Here is a 14,101-nt window from a genome sequence, read left to right as displayed (position 1 = left end):
TACTTGGCGTAAACTTGAAGTCTTGAAACGGGTCTTTCTGGCTTTCCCTTGTCTGTAAAAGTGGACCGGATCCCGGTGCCTCACAGGTGAAAACCGAGCAGAAGTATTCATTTAGTAGCTCGGCCTTAGTGGAATCCGATTCTGCATAATTCCCGTCCGATTTCCTGAGTCGTTCTATCCCATCTTTGTTTCTTTTCCTGTCACTAATATACCTAAAGAAGGATTTATCCCCTTTCTTAATGTTCCGCGCTAGATTCTCCTCTATTCGGAGCTTGGCCTCTCTGACTGCCTTCTTGACAGCTTTAGACCTGTCCTGATAGTCTTCTTTTGCCTCCTGCTTTCCTAAATGTTTGTAGGCGATAAATGCTTTTTTCTTCTCCTTAACGAGGTCCGAAATTTCAGTACTGAACCACTGGGGTCTCTTGTTTCTCCGACTTTTGCTGACCGTTTTTACATAGCGATTGACCAACTTAAGATCCAGAATGGGTCTGCAGTCCTCCAAGCCTTTCTTTGGCAAGATAAAGTATAAAGAGTATCTGCCTAAACCCGATTCAATGTCTGGAATGGGCTCTACTCCTCGGACTTTTTACTCCTTCTCTGGCAGACCTGCTGGAGAGTACAGAAACAGATCCGGAGGGAGACAAAAGAAGTCTATCTTGTGCCCCTCCCGAATGATGTCCAACGCCTATTGATCCAAGGATATTCAAGCCCACTCCTGGTAAAACTGAGAGCGCCAGCCTACAATATGAGGAAGCCCCGCCTGACTTCTTGTATCATTGGGGCTTTTCTGGAGAGGTGGCACAGGACCCAGACACCTTAGGATGTCTGGAATTGGAATTGCTATAACAGGGTCGGTATTCCTGGAAATATCTCTGGGTGGAAGAGCCCAAGGATCCCTGATGAAACCTGTGGGAGAGATGAAAAGTACTATGGTCCCCTCCCGAAGTCCGGCGACACTTGTTCACAGGGAGAAACTAAGGGTGATGATCAGCAAGATATTACATTACATTGATGTCTTCTATCCCACCAATACCTTTCAGTTCTAGGCGGTTTACAACAAGAAATTAGCCTGGGCATTCCCAGGGAGATTACAAGGTTGACAGCTGGGAATGATCGATACGGTTTGGTTACATCATTTGACAAATTTCTTGAATAGTATGGTTTTCAATTCTTTCCTGAATGTTTTGTAGTTGGGTGTCGTGCTCAGCAGATTTAAGAGGTGGTGGTCTATTTTTGCTGCTCTGGTGGCTAGTAGACCATCATATATTTTTTTGCTTTGCATGCTTTTGATTGGGAATGGGTGAAGTGTGCTTGAGTTCTCCTTGGTCTGGATGTGTTTTTCATGATTAGGCGGTTGTTCAGAGAGCTTGGTCCATTTCCATTTAGGGCTTTGAATAGGGTGCAGTAGAATTTGTGTTGTATACGTGCTTGTACTGGGAGACAGTGTGTGAGTCTTGGAAAGCTGAGGTAATGTGGTCGTATTTTTTCAGCGAGTATATTAGTCTTAGGGCTGTATTTTGGACTGTTTGTAATTGTTTTAGCATATTGGCGGGGCATGACAGGTAAAGTATGTTACAGTAGTCCAGGAGTCTTAGGATTAGCGCTTGTACTATGAGTTTGAATTGTTCGTTGTTGAAGTATTTTTGGACTTGTCTTAAGTTGCGCATGGTTGCGAATGCCTTCTGAACCATTTTGCTGATTTGAAGTTGCATGGTGCTGAGCCGGTGTGCCAACACAGCGTTAAGCTAAGACCTTACTGAGAACTCTGATGAGATCATAAAGGGCACCTGCCACATAATCCACACCTTCCATCACTAGCTGGGGACAGGCATTCTCTTCTGCAGAGGGTACCCGACACAATTTTGCGCCACAAAGGAGGAGGCTGCTGCTGCAACCTTGATACCCGGAGAAGCCATCTCAAAAAGTTTTTTCAAGATAATGTCCACATTGTTAAGGAGAGCTGTACTCCTGGTGGAATCAACTTTGGGCTGCTCAAAAAGCTGCTGAAAATCAGGAGCCAGTGGATAAAGCCTAGCCAAAGCTTTAGAGAGCCAGAAAGAGCTTTCTGGGGTCTCCCACTGTTCTGTCACTAGACTGATAAGCTGCAGACAGCACATTAGAATGGTCTATGACTGAACACTGAGACATAGAAGGTTGAGAATCCAATTTAAGTTCTTTCAGGGCATCAGCAATAAAATGGTGGACAGAAACCGACTTTAAAAGTCAGAGATACTGTGCTGACTAGTACAGTACTTAAAACTACTGAATGTAGACATTGCGGATCCAAGATGGCTGCTGCATAGGCTAACAGAGAGGAACGCCTTGCGAGTCTGTCTTTAAAAATTACCTGGACATTATCTGCTTGGAAAACATGCCAAAGAGAAGAGGCAGGAGTGCTGCTAGTGCCTCACGGCGCTCTGGGTCCGTCGTCCTCAGCAATATCGACAAACTCCTGAGACGTATGCAGGGCATGACGGCAGCGGCAGCTACTTCCCGCTGGAGATGCTGCAGAGAGGCGAGATGCAAGCGGTCTCCCAGGGGCTGGAAACAACCTTGAGTCCCAACATGAGAACACCTCCCCCACAGCCTCATATCACCAGTTCTCTGCGGGAGAGGGTGCTTCCGGGAGGCAGAGAGCACTCTCTCTTGGAGGCTAGAGAGATCGAATCGGAGAGCAGGAGTTCTGGCTCCAAGTCTCTTCAAGGGAGCCTGAACATGGATAGTGAGGACCAGATAACAACGGGAACAGGACCTTCCCAGCATGAGCAGAGACGGGGAGAAACGCCAGTGGGTGAGTAGAGTGATTTGAACTTACAATTTTCTTTACCTCAAAAACCCCATGAAGTTACTTTAGAAGCCCTCTGGGATTTGATTACTAACCTGGGAAAGAATACTAATTCTCAGTCCCAACAAATAGAAGGGAAATTAAAGAAGTATGACAATGACATTAATAAATTAAAACAAGAGATTGGTGCCTTTAAAACTTCAATAGATAAATTGCAAGAAGATACAGAAATATCAAAGAAACTACAAGAGATGCTAATCAAGGATAATACAAAAACTTAAGAAGAAAACTTGAATCACTTAAGAACAATAATCTTAGATTGATTAATTTCCCTAGGGTTACTACGGTAACTCCTAGAGAAATGTCGAAACGTTACCTCTTGGAAATTTTGGAACTTCCTGAGGCTTCATTACCTCCATTTACACAAGTTTATTATTTTCCAAGTAAAACGCAGAATAACCAACAAGGGACAAATCAGGAATCTATGAATATATCAACCTTATTGTAAACATCTGACAGAGACGTGGCTGTTTCAGCTAATTTACTACTGACTGTAGCTCTGACTCCTGTTAAAAATTGGCTTCTGAGAATGTTTTATAAAAATAAGCAAAAATAATTCCTAGGTTATAAGATACAAATGTTCCTAGACCTAGCAAGGGATACACAAAGGCTTAGAAGATAATTTCTATTATTAAAACCTGGTGTTTTGGCTTTAGGGATTACCTTTTTTCTTTGTCACCCGTGCAAGTGTGTAATTCACTATAAAACTCAGAAATTTGTCTTTTTCGAGCCTCTCCAATTGATGACATTCCTGTCCCTGTCTCGTCTTGAGAAGAACAGTGCTTAATAAAAATGAGATACCCTAACTCTTTGTTAGCTAATTGATTTCTATAAGAAATATTTCTTTCTATCTCGCTCTTAATTCACATTTTGGATCCTTTTGAGGACTTGAGAAGATTTATGTTAGTTAATTATTTCTTATTTGCTTTGAAGGACTGATGTATATAATATTGTTTTCTTTGTCTTGAATCTTTTTTCTGTACAAGTTTATCTTGAATATATAATTTAAAACTTATAAATAACTAAAAAAACTAAAAACTACTTTATTTATGGAGGCATTTAAATGAATGACTACTGGAAATTCATGACGATACTGGCATTATTATATGTAGATGTCTAAGAGAATGTATTTGTTTTATGGAAGAAATTATTATTATGTGATTGCATGTATGTTTTAATATTATGATTTTTGTTAGCTGCCTAGGTACAGGTAGGTAATAAATTTTTTAAATATATAAAACAGTACCAGCATGGGTATCAGCAAGATCGAAAATAGAAACAGTGTTAGGAGACAGGATAGGCATAATATCCATATGACAACTAATGCAGTCCAGATCAGACGTAGCTGGATGCCAACATTTAGACACCATACTTGTGTGGTAAGTGAGCTTATTCTAAAAGAATTAAGTATGCAAGTATTCTTACAGAATACCAGCATAAATCGACACTGGTGCTCTTACATCAGATTTATAGCTGGCATAAATGCAAGCACTTAAATTTGGCACTTACACACATAACTTATATTGTTTGGCCTCGCCTAGAACATGCCCATGACCCTTCCCTATAAATGCTCAACACTTCCATGCTAAGCCACTTTAGCACATAAGAATAATTTTATTTAAAAAATTTCTAACCCGCTTAAATCTAAGCGGTTCACAAAATACATACATAATCACCAATAAAACAGAAGCACTGCTGCCATTTATGTGTTGTAAGTGTATGCTTACCTGTATTAATGACAGTATTCTATAAATTTAAGTGCTCAAATGGCGCTTAAATTTAGGCGATCTATTACAGAATGAAGGGGTTAGTGTGTCTATTTTATGTTAATTTGCAAAATGTAATATATATGTGTTAAAAGCATCCAAGTTTTTTTTCAAGTATATGAACTGACTGCTTCAAAAATGAGCAATAGAAATACAAAAGACAGTGCACTTAAACACAGAAAAAAATAACAGTTAAATAAAAATAAGAATTATATAAATGACAGCTTTCATTGGATTAACTGGATAAATTCTTACCTAATTTTTGGAAACACACAAAGAATTATATTTGATTTTTGTTTTGACCTAGTAATTATTTTCTGTTCCAGTTTTTCCAATTCAGCCATGGCCAGGCTGAGACCTGGTGCAATGAGCCTACATTCGCACTATCCATGGATTTTTTTTCTTTTATGCACTCCTCCCTCCAACATAGACAGAGGGCTATTATACTATCAACCCTAAGCTGGATAGCATGCAGCCTAACAGCCAAGAGTCTCTAATCAGATGTCAGGAGTCATTTTTACTTATGCTGGGTTTTACTAAACAGTGGTAGATGTTTCTACTGTGGGCCAGTAAGGTAAATGCCCTGAAGCTCATAGAATTCCTATGAGCATCAGAGTATTTACCTTGCCGGCCTGAGGTAAAAATCTCTACCGCCCTTAATTTCTTTAACTCCCTCTCCTGCCATTTGCACTATTCCCAGCTCTGACGACCTGGATAACAGAAGTCTCAACCTTGGAATAAAACAGATTTACACATATATCTTAGCCACTGAGCCTTCCTTTGAATTTTAATTCTAAATGAGATTTGTATAATAAATTGTATTCCATATAATCATCATAAACCTGCAATATTTCAAAAATATAATGCCTCCTACATCATAGTCTTCCATCTATAAAGCTATTACCAAACACAAATGCTCACCTCTATAGTAAAATGTTCTCCTGTTGAACAGGTTCTAAAATACTTTGATCTGAAAATAAAAAGAATGAAATGTGATTAGTCTTGAGTACATTCAGTTTAGTTTGTGTACAAATCAAAATCAACCTAGCAATTTGTTTTCAGCTTTTAATTTAAAAACTTAATATACCGCCTGGAGTTACAGCAGTTTCCAATTAAACATACACAAAGCAAGAAAAAAAAAAAAAAAAAACCACCCAATTTAAAAAACACATTCTTCAAAACATTATCAACACACATGAAAATCAAACTTACAAATCTTTCAACAACATTTAAAAGAATATAAAAAATGGCAGACAACTTTAGGAAAGACAGATCAGAAATATGCGTCTACAAACAGTTTGGTTTTCAACATCTTCTTGAAGCTGTAGTGATCTGCAGTCAATGCTACCAATTTCATTTTCTCCTCAGATCGTAGTGCCCTTGGAGGTTTATAAATCTCCCATAGAGATTGAAACCAGAGTGGCATGGTTCAATATACTATTTAATGTACCAGGGACAGCACTTTAAACTGGATTTTTTTGCTCAATCGGCAGCCAGTAAATGCAAACAAGGACTTTGAAAATGTATCATCAAAATAGATGCGGGTCTCTTAAGCTCTCAGACGCCTGCGTTAGCTTTATCATTGTCTATAAGCCAACAAAGCAGACATGGTGGTATCTTTCATCGAGCTATAAAGAGTTTTAAGCGTACTTGTAAATATTTTACATTTTTTTAAGATTTTTAATATGCAAATAAAATTTCATGCATCGAATTAGAAATGCATTGAGAGGTCAAAACCGGCACTTAGCTTTTAAGTAGTATTCGCCGGTGTAATCCTCTATTAGTCACCCAACGGGCCCCGTTTCACCCAAAATAGGGCTTCATCAGGGGTCGGATTACTGTTCGAGCTGTTAAGGCTCGTTATTTTAACTTATAAAAAATGGCGTTTGCCTTAACAGCTCGAATAGTAATCCGACCCCTGATGAAGCCCTATTTTGGGTGAAACGGGGCCCGTTGGGTGACTAATAGAGGATTACACCGGCGAATACTACTTAAAAGCTAAGTGCCGGTTTTGACCTCTCAATGCATTTCTAATTCGATGCATGAAATTTTATTTGCATATTAAAAATCTTAAAAAAATGTAAAATATTTACAAGTACGCTTAAAACTCTTTATAGCTCGATGAAAGATACCACCATGTCTGCTTTGTTGGCTTATAGACAATGATAAAGCTAACGCAGGCGTCTGAGAGCTTAAGAGACCCGCATCTATTTTGATGATACATTTTCAAAGTCCTTGTTTGCATTTACTTGTTTAGGAAAGGACTTTATCCATTTTTTGATTTAGTGTATTTCAATCGGCAGCCAGTGCAGGCTTTCCAATGTGGGGGCTATATGGGCTGTCCTCGTTACCCCACTAATCACCCTAGCTACAAAATTCATAAGCACCTGCAGAACCTTTCAATTTCGATTTAGGTAATATGTAAGTTTAATTTGGGTCCATTAAAATCAATAGAGCAGTGGGCTTTGCCATCCATATTTGTTGAAATTTGCTGGTAGGCATCTACCACAGAGGCAACAGCACCTCAAAACATTAACAGTGGCATGAAGATCCCAAGGCACATGGAGAGGGGTAAAACAGCACCAAAAATAGGATTCTGGAAATCAGATTCAGGAGCTATCACAGCACCGAAACAGTACTCCTAGATTTAATGATTTAATAGATGACTGTTGGAGCTACATGGACAAAGGTCAGGATGTACTTCTCATCCAACTGGACTTGAGTGCAGCCTTTGACATGCTTGACCATGAGATCCTACTATCTAGATTATTTGATATTGGGATCAAGAATACAGCACTTTCCTGGTTCTCATCCTTCTTGGACCAAAGACAACTACACATCCTAGCGAACTCGGTATTCTCTAAACCGAGAACCACAAAATACGGAGTACCCCAAGGTGAATTTTATCCCCACTTCTATTCAACATCTTCATCAGACCAGCCCTTGATATTGCAAAGAAACATGGAATCAACATACACTCCTTCACTGATGATATACAACTCTACACCCCTCAGGGCAAGGTGCGGTCCTCACAACTAGAGACCCTACAAACCTGCCTAGTGGAGATTAAAGCATGGATGACAACCAACAAACTTCAACTGAACCCATCCAAGACTGAACTTTTATGGATTTGCTGTGATTCGTGCTCTGCCTCTTGTCCTTGTATCTCCTGGGATAACACCACTCTGGTATCTCAAGACCAAGTGTCCAGCTTGGGCATTACACTGGATGCTTGCTGACTCTTTCAAATCTCCAAGGTAGTATCCTCCTCCTTCTACTACTTACGACAACTAAAGCCCATCCGCCGTTACTTCACTAATTCTGACTTCACCCAATTGTTATGTCTTTGTTCTATCACGCCTGGACTATTGCAATGGTCTTTACACTGGTCTACCGGCCAAAAAGCAGACTGTCTACAAAGAGTTCAAAATGCTGTAGTGTAACTCCTTAAAAACCTTGGCCCTTTTGACCATATCTCCCCAGCACTGATCCAGGTCCACTGGCTCCCAATACAACAACACAATATCTTCAAACAACTAGTACTGTATTAGTGTTTAAACGCTTCCACGACATGACACCTGACTATGCAGCGAAGAAACTCCCAATATACCATTCTCAGCGGTCCCTCCATTCGCAACAGGAACTCAGACTTTCCAACCCTCCAGCAAACAACCTCTACCGGGAGACAGCCCAAAAGCATCATATATAGCATACCTAAATTATGGAATCAACTCCCTCCTGCCATTAGGGCAATTGATAGCCTACTGACCTTCCGGAAAGCAGTAAAGACGCTTCTTTTCATGAACTGGATCAATTCTGGTCTCAAACTTTGACAGACCTTACCTGCTAACCAGTTCTTCTACCATTCACTGCAGATATGTTAATACCCATTTGTAACTCTATGATTTATTTTCTTAGTCACATTCTTTATAAGTTGTAAGTTATTGATTCTATAGCTTTGTGTTTTGATCCTGTAGCATGTTATTGACTCTGTAACGTACATATCTCTGTTCCTGAAAACTTTGTGTATGTATCCTTGTAACCCGTTCTGGGTTCCTTGGGAAGGACGGGCTATAAAAATGAATGAATAAAAAAAATAGCAAGCCCCCCCCAAGTCCTCTCAGAGCCATGCAAAAAAGTACCAAACAACATTAAGTAACATAAGCCATTTATACACTGCAAAACCTCTCAGTTCTATGCAGTTAACAAACGCTAATACTGTACATGCACAGCGAATTACAAACTTAAATTACAAAATACTTATCTATAAAATTTAGCAAATAAGTGAGTTTTCAGCATTCTTTTAAAGGTTAGGTATGAGCAAAGCTTAGTTTCAAGTTTAAGTTTCAAGTTTAACAGATTCTTTGATTTGATCGCAAAATCTTATTTCAATGCAATTTACAATAAATAACAAATAAAATAAAATAATAAAATCCACATACATCACATAGTTACATTAATACATTAGACATTAATACATTAGGGAAAAGGGCAGTATAAAATACAATATTAAAAAACTAAAACTGCAAAAAAATCAGGCATAGGTTTAATACACAAAGGATGGGAAACAAGTACCCACATATTTCAGTGAACCTCCACGTCCTACCCTAAAGTATAATAGTACCAGTTTATTGAAAAGCATCTTTAAAAAGCCAGCTCTTTAGAAGACTTTTAAATTTATTCAATAATTTTTCCTCTCTTAGGTTAATTGGAAGTAAGTTCCAGATTTGGGGGGCTGAAACAGAAAAAAATCATGTCTCTTCGGGAGTAGATCACTTTTAAAGAAGGAACTATTAATAGGGCTTTATCCTCTGATCTTAAAGATTTAAATGGGGAGTAAAGTATTAAATATCTTTCTAGAAATGTCGGGGCTTTATTTATGAGTATTTTATGAGTAAGTAAGGCTATCTTATAGGTGATTCTATGAATTACTGGTAGCCAGTGTTTCTCCTTTAAAAGTGGTGTCATGTGATCAAATTTTTTCTTTTTCATAATTATTTTTATTGCGGTATTTTGGATGATCTGGATTCTACGTACAGTATTTCTTTTAAAGAAGCTCCTTTATATAGAGCATTGCAGTACTCAATTTTTGATATTACCAGTGAATGTATTAAAATATTTAGCGCAGATTCATCAAGAAAAGCCGATAGTGATTTAATCATTCTTAGCCTATAGAAACAGGCTTTTACTAATGTGCTAATTTGTTCATGGTAATTCAATTTTTGATCTAACACAACTCCTAGAATTTTCACTTTTGTAACTACTTTAAGAATTGTTTTGTTCATAATAATATCTATAGTCATCAAATAGCGGCTTGAAAGGCTAACGTTCTATTAAAAAACGTTTATAAATGCAGCCCTTTACCGCTGGAAAAGAAAATGGATAGAATTTGCACAAAGTTGGTTTTCTATAAGAAAAGTTGAAATGATCCACAAGATAGGATGGTAAGTAGAGCATATTACCATCAGCTTTGAAGCAATTTATTATAAAGTCATTAATTTAAGAAGTAAAATGGAGATTTAACATTATATAGGAATTATAGGTCAGTTGCAAACATCAGTTTATTGGCAAAGTTTATGGTTGAAGAATCGTTTGCCTCTAGGACCGAGGTACTACAACATATGAAGCTGGACTAAATTGGAACTCTGTGTGGGACTGAGTTAAAACATGGCTAGCTCCTTGTGGGCTTGCTGGGTGAAGTCAGCCACTGTGAGATCGCAATGTGTATAACTGGAATCAAGACAGTTTCTGGATTGGCCTGGATGAACCATTATTGCTGCTATTTTTTCTCCCAGCTAAGTACTTGAGTTTATTGTTTTTTACTCTTTTGTTTTGTGTGCATTTTTTGTTTAACTTTGTGGCACACTGCCATGTGACTGTACACTGTCAATTATATAAATTGCTCTACAGTCGGGTGGGGTTTAGGTTTTTCTCAGACTTGGTCTGAGTTTTTTACTGAACTTCCCACCAGTTTGTGTGCAGTGACAGTCTACAGGGTAGTGATATTTTGGCTATAAGTTATAAGAACATAAGAATTGCCGCTGTTGGGTCAGTCCAGTGGTCCATCGTGCCCAGCAGTCCGCTCACGCGGCGGCCGTTGGTCAAAGACCAGCGCCCTAACTGAGACTAGCCCTACCTGTGTACATTCTGATTCAGCAGGAACTTGTCTAACTTTGTCTTGAATCCCTGGAGGGTGTTTTTCCCTATGACAGACCCCAGAAGAGCGTTCCAGTTTTCTACCACTCTGGATGAAGAAGAACTTCCTTACATTTATACGGAATCTATCCCCTTTTAATTTTAAAGGGTACTCTCTCATTCTCCCTACCTTGGAGAGGGTGAACAACCTGTCCTTATCTACTAAGTCTATTCCCTTCAGTACCTTGAATGTTTCGATCATGTCCCATCTCAATCTCCTCTGTTCGAGGGAGAAAAGGCAAAAAAAGCTAAACACTTGTTTCAGTACTTGGATAAATTTTACCATACAACATTCACAGTCTGGATTTAGATCATATTACAATACAGGAACCATATTATCTGGGACAATGGATAAATTGAAACAGAAAGAGAAAAGTGAAGGCTGATAAGGACCACTCTGCCCATATGCCTTACACTATTTTTTCTTCTTCCTTAGAGATCCTATGTACTTGTCCCATGGTTTCTTGAATGCAGTCATTTAAACATATTACAGTAGATGTATTTCATTCTGCTATTGCTTGTGGAACAAGTTACCTTTTGGAACCAAGGAACATACCGTTCAATAATACATTTCAGAAAGAAACTGAAACCCTTTTTATTTGCCCTTTATTATCTTAGTTAGATTATTTTTGCAATAGGTTCAGTTGACTTTTAGTTTTATTCTTGTTTTTATGACTTTATTTGTAATTTATATTGTATATGCTTTATTTGTTCACTGCTTAGAATGGTAAGATAGTGCAGGTTATAAGTAGGCTATAAGTATTTTAAATAAATAAATAAAATTCATATACAGCCTTGAAATTGTATTTAGATAAGATAAATAATGCTTTATTGGTACATAAGAACATAAGAATAGCCTTACTGGCTATCCATCAAGCCCACTTAAATAATCTATTTCATACCTGAATTAGCTCTCCTAAACGAATGAGCATCTGGAACAAGGCAAGAATTTCAGAACACCTTAGTGGTATAAGAAATAATAGAATTTCCGCCCCCCTGACAGCTCATTGGATAGAACATTCTCATGACATCGAAGACCTGAAATATACAGTATTAACACATATTAGAAACTACGAGGGGGATCTTTCTAAGATCTTAACTCTCAATGAACAGCGTTTCATATATAATTGGGACACCTTGAGTCCTTCGGGACTGAACCATGAAATCGAATGGTTACTAGTATAGATAGTTCTGTTCCTCTAGTCGGGTGTTCTCTTCCGGTTCGGCTTCTGCTTGTTCCGGTGAGGGAGCCTTAATAAATTGAATAGCGGGTATCCTCCAGTTTGTCTTGTTCCAGATGCTCATTCGTTTAGGAGAGCTAATTCAGGTATGAAATAGATTATTTAAGTAGTTTCTTTAAGTATTGTGGCCTTTTTCAGGTCGTGTATATCAGTAGGCATGCAGGTTCATTTATGATTTCCAATATCAGAACCCTTCACCTACAATTTAAGGTTTTAATAAGTTTTTAACATTAGTCACAGTTAACAAGTTAGGCACTTGTGTTTTATTTGGCAGTGTCCTTCCCTGATGAAGATGTGAAACTCGAGTCGGGGGGACGGGATATCAGCACAATTTTTATAGAAGATAATGAATGAAGTAATCGTTTTAAAGTGATCTGGGGCTCATAATAATCAACACCACCTCCATATTCAGATAAGTTCTTGAAGATTTATTCTTCATAATTATGTTTGTTTGACGCCATGCAGTTAACTCTGAATTGATGTTATATGGTTCGGTAGGTGTATGGGGACGGTGATTGCCATGATGGTCCCCTTATGAACCCCAGTTTGGAGTTTATCACCAATCACGGGGTGTAGGGTCTGAGCATTTCACATAAAAACAAAAATTTTTTATAAAAAACAATGCATGGAGAATTATTTATGGTTTATTATTGCACAGTAAGATATAATATAATCAAGAGCTGTGATAATTAGGAAGTTTATAGATCACAATCACAGAGTAACATTAATTATCTCCCTACTAGTATATTAATTAAATATTCTTTGAGATCTAGACAGCAAAGCCAATCTTCTTTTTCTAGAAGGGATAAAAGGGTTCCCAGAGAGACCATGTGAAACTTCTGCAGCAAAAATTTGTTTAGGCCTTGGAGATCTAGAATGGGTAAAAAGCCTCCAGTCTTAATATCAAGAAAAATACTTGGAGTAGGGAACCCCAACCCCTTTCCTATGGAGAAACAGGTTCTATTGCATTTAGCTGGAGAAGGACAGAGAGCTTCTGGTAAAAGAGGGCCTTCTGGAGGGAGCTGAAAAGAGACTCTTTGATGGGTTGTTTGGAGGCTTTTTGATATAGGGTATAGACCTGAGTAAGAACTCAAAATACCTACTGATCTGTTGTGATAAGAGTCCAACATTGCAAAAATAGAGCAATCTGCTTCCAACAGGGAGAGTGGAAGGTAGAATGAAGGGAACACTGGCAATACTTTCTAGAAAAGTGTCAAAAGTATGATTGCTGCTTGGACTGAGAATGAGGTTGAGACTTGTATCTTTTGTTGTTTTGCAGGGGAATGCTGACCAGCAGGCCTAGAGAATGATGAAGATGGCTATTAACAAGATTTCATGTTGTACTAGTATGAACATCTAAATGGAGCAGAGTATATTCTAGAAGAAGATGACTGAGAGGTTTGAGGCTTAGACAAAATTGACATGGTGTCATGTGTGGTTTTTAATTTTATCACAACAGTAAAATAAAGAGAACCTGATGGTTACCTATCAATTAAATGCAATATATAGAACCACCAATATAAGCCAAAATGACACTGAAGGTGATTATTTTTCTTTTTTTCTCTTTTACCATATAAATGGGAACAAGCCTCAGATTATTGAGTTTTCACCCATTCAGGGTTCTTTCAAAGAGAAAGACAATTCTTTTCTCTTACTCATATTAACATCACTGGCTTGAATCCATCCTCCCTACCTTAATTCTAACATTAGACTTAATCTTTATTTCTTCAATTACTTTTTAGTCTTCAATCTTCAGTTAATTTATACTAAAACGTACCTAACTAGGTTACTATTTATTTTATAATAAACTCGATTTTAAATACTTAATTCTTAAAAACTTTATAATTCATTATTACTTAGAACTATTTAGACCTCACAGTTCATTTCAGAAACTCAGAACCGACAGAAAATGCACTAGTGCAAAAAAGTATACTAGTGCTTTAAAGTGCTGTATCAAAAATGCATTTGTGCAGTAAATTTTTTGGGTTCCATTCAAACTTTTGGAACTCTTAGAACTTAAAGTACTTAGCTCGTGCTTTTATGCTCTTTAAGAA

General features: G+C 37.9%; 1 protein-coding gene across 1 annotated transcript in view; it reads right to left on the bottom strand.

Annotated features, from left to right (window-relative positions):
* The window catches only part of AP1AR (adaptor related protein complex 1 associated regulatory protein), a 132,975-nt gene that overhangs the window by 109,689 nt on the left and 9,185 nt on the right, over nucleotides 1–14,101 (bottom strand). The window contains exon 2 of the mRNA XM_033955577.1: nucleotides 5,533–5,581. Within this exon, the coding sequence (XP_033811468.1) occupies nucleotides 5,533–5,581 (49 nt within the window). The remainder of the gene's footprint in view (nucleotides 1–5,532; nucleotides 5,582–14,101) is intronic.

The sequence above is a fragment of the Geotrypetes seraphini genome, chromosome 1 (genome assembly GCF_902459505.1).
Source record: "Geotrypetes seraphini chromosome 1, aGeoSer1.1, whole genome shotgun sequence".
Lineage (NCBI taxonomy): Eukaryota > Metazoa > Chordata > Amphibia > Gymnophiona > Dermophiidae > Geotrypetes > Geotrypetes seraphini.
Note: the sequence above shows the minus strand (reverse complement) of the source record. Positions and strands in the feature narration are given on the sequence as shown.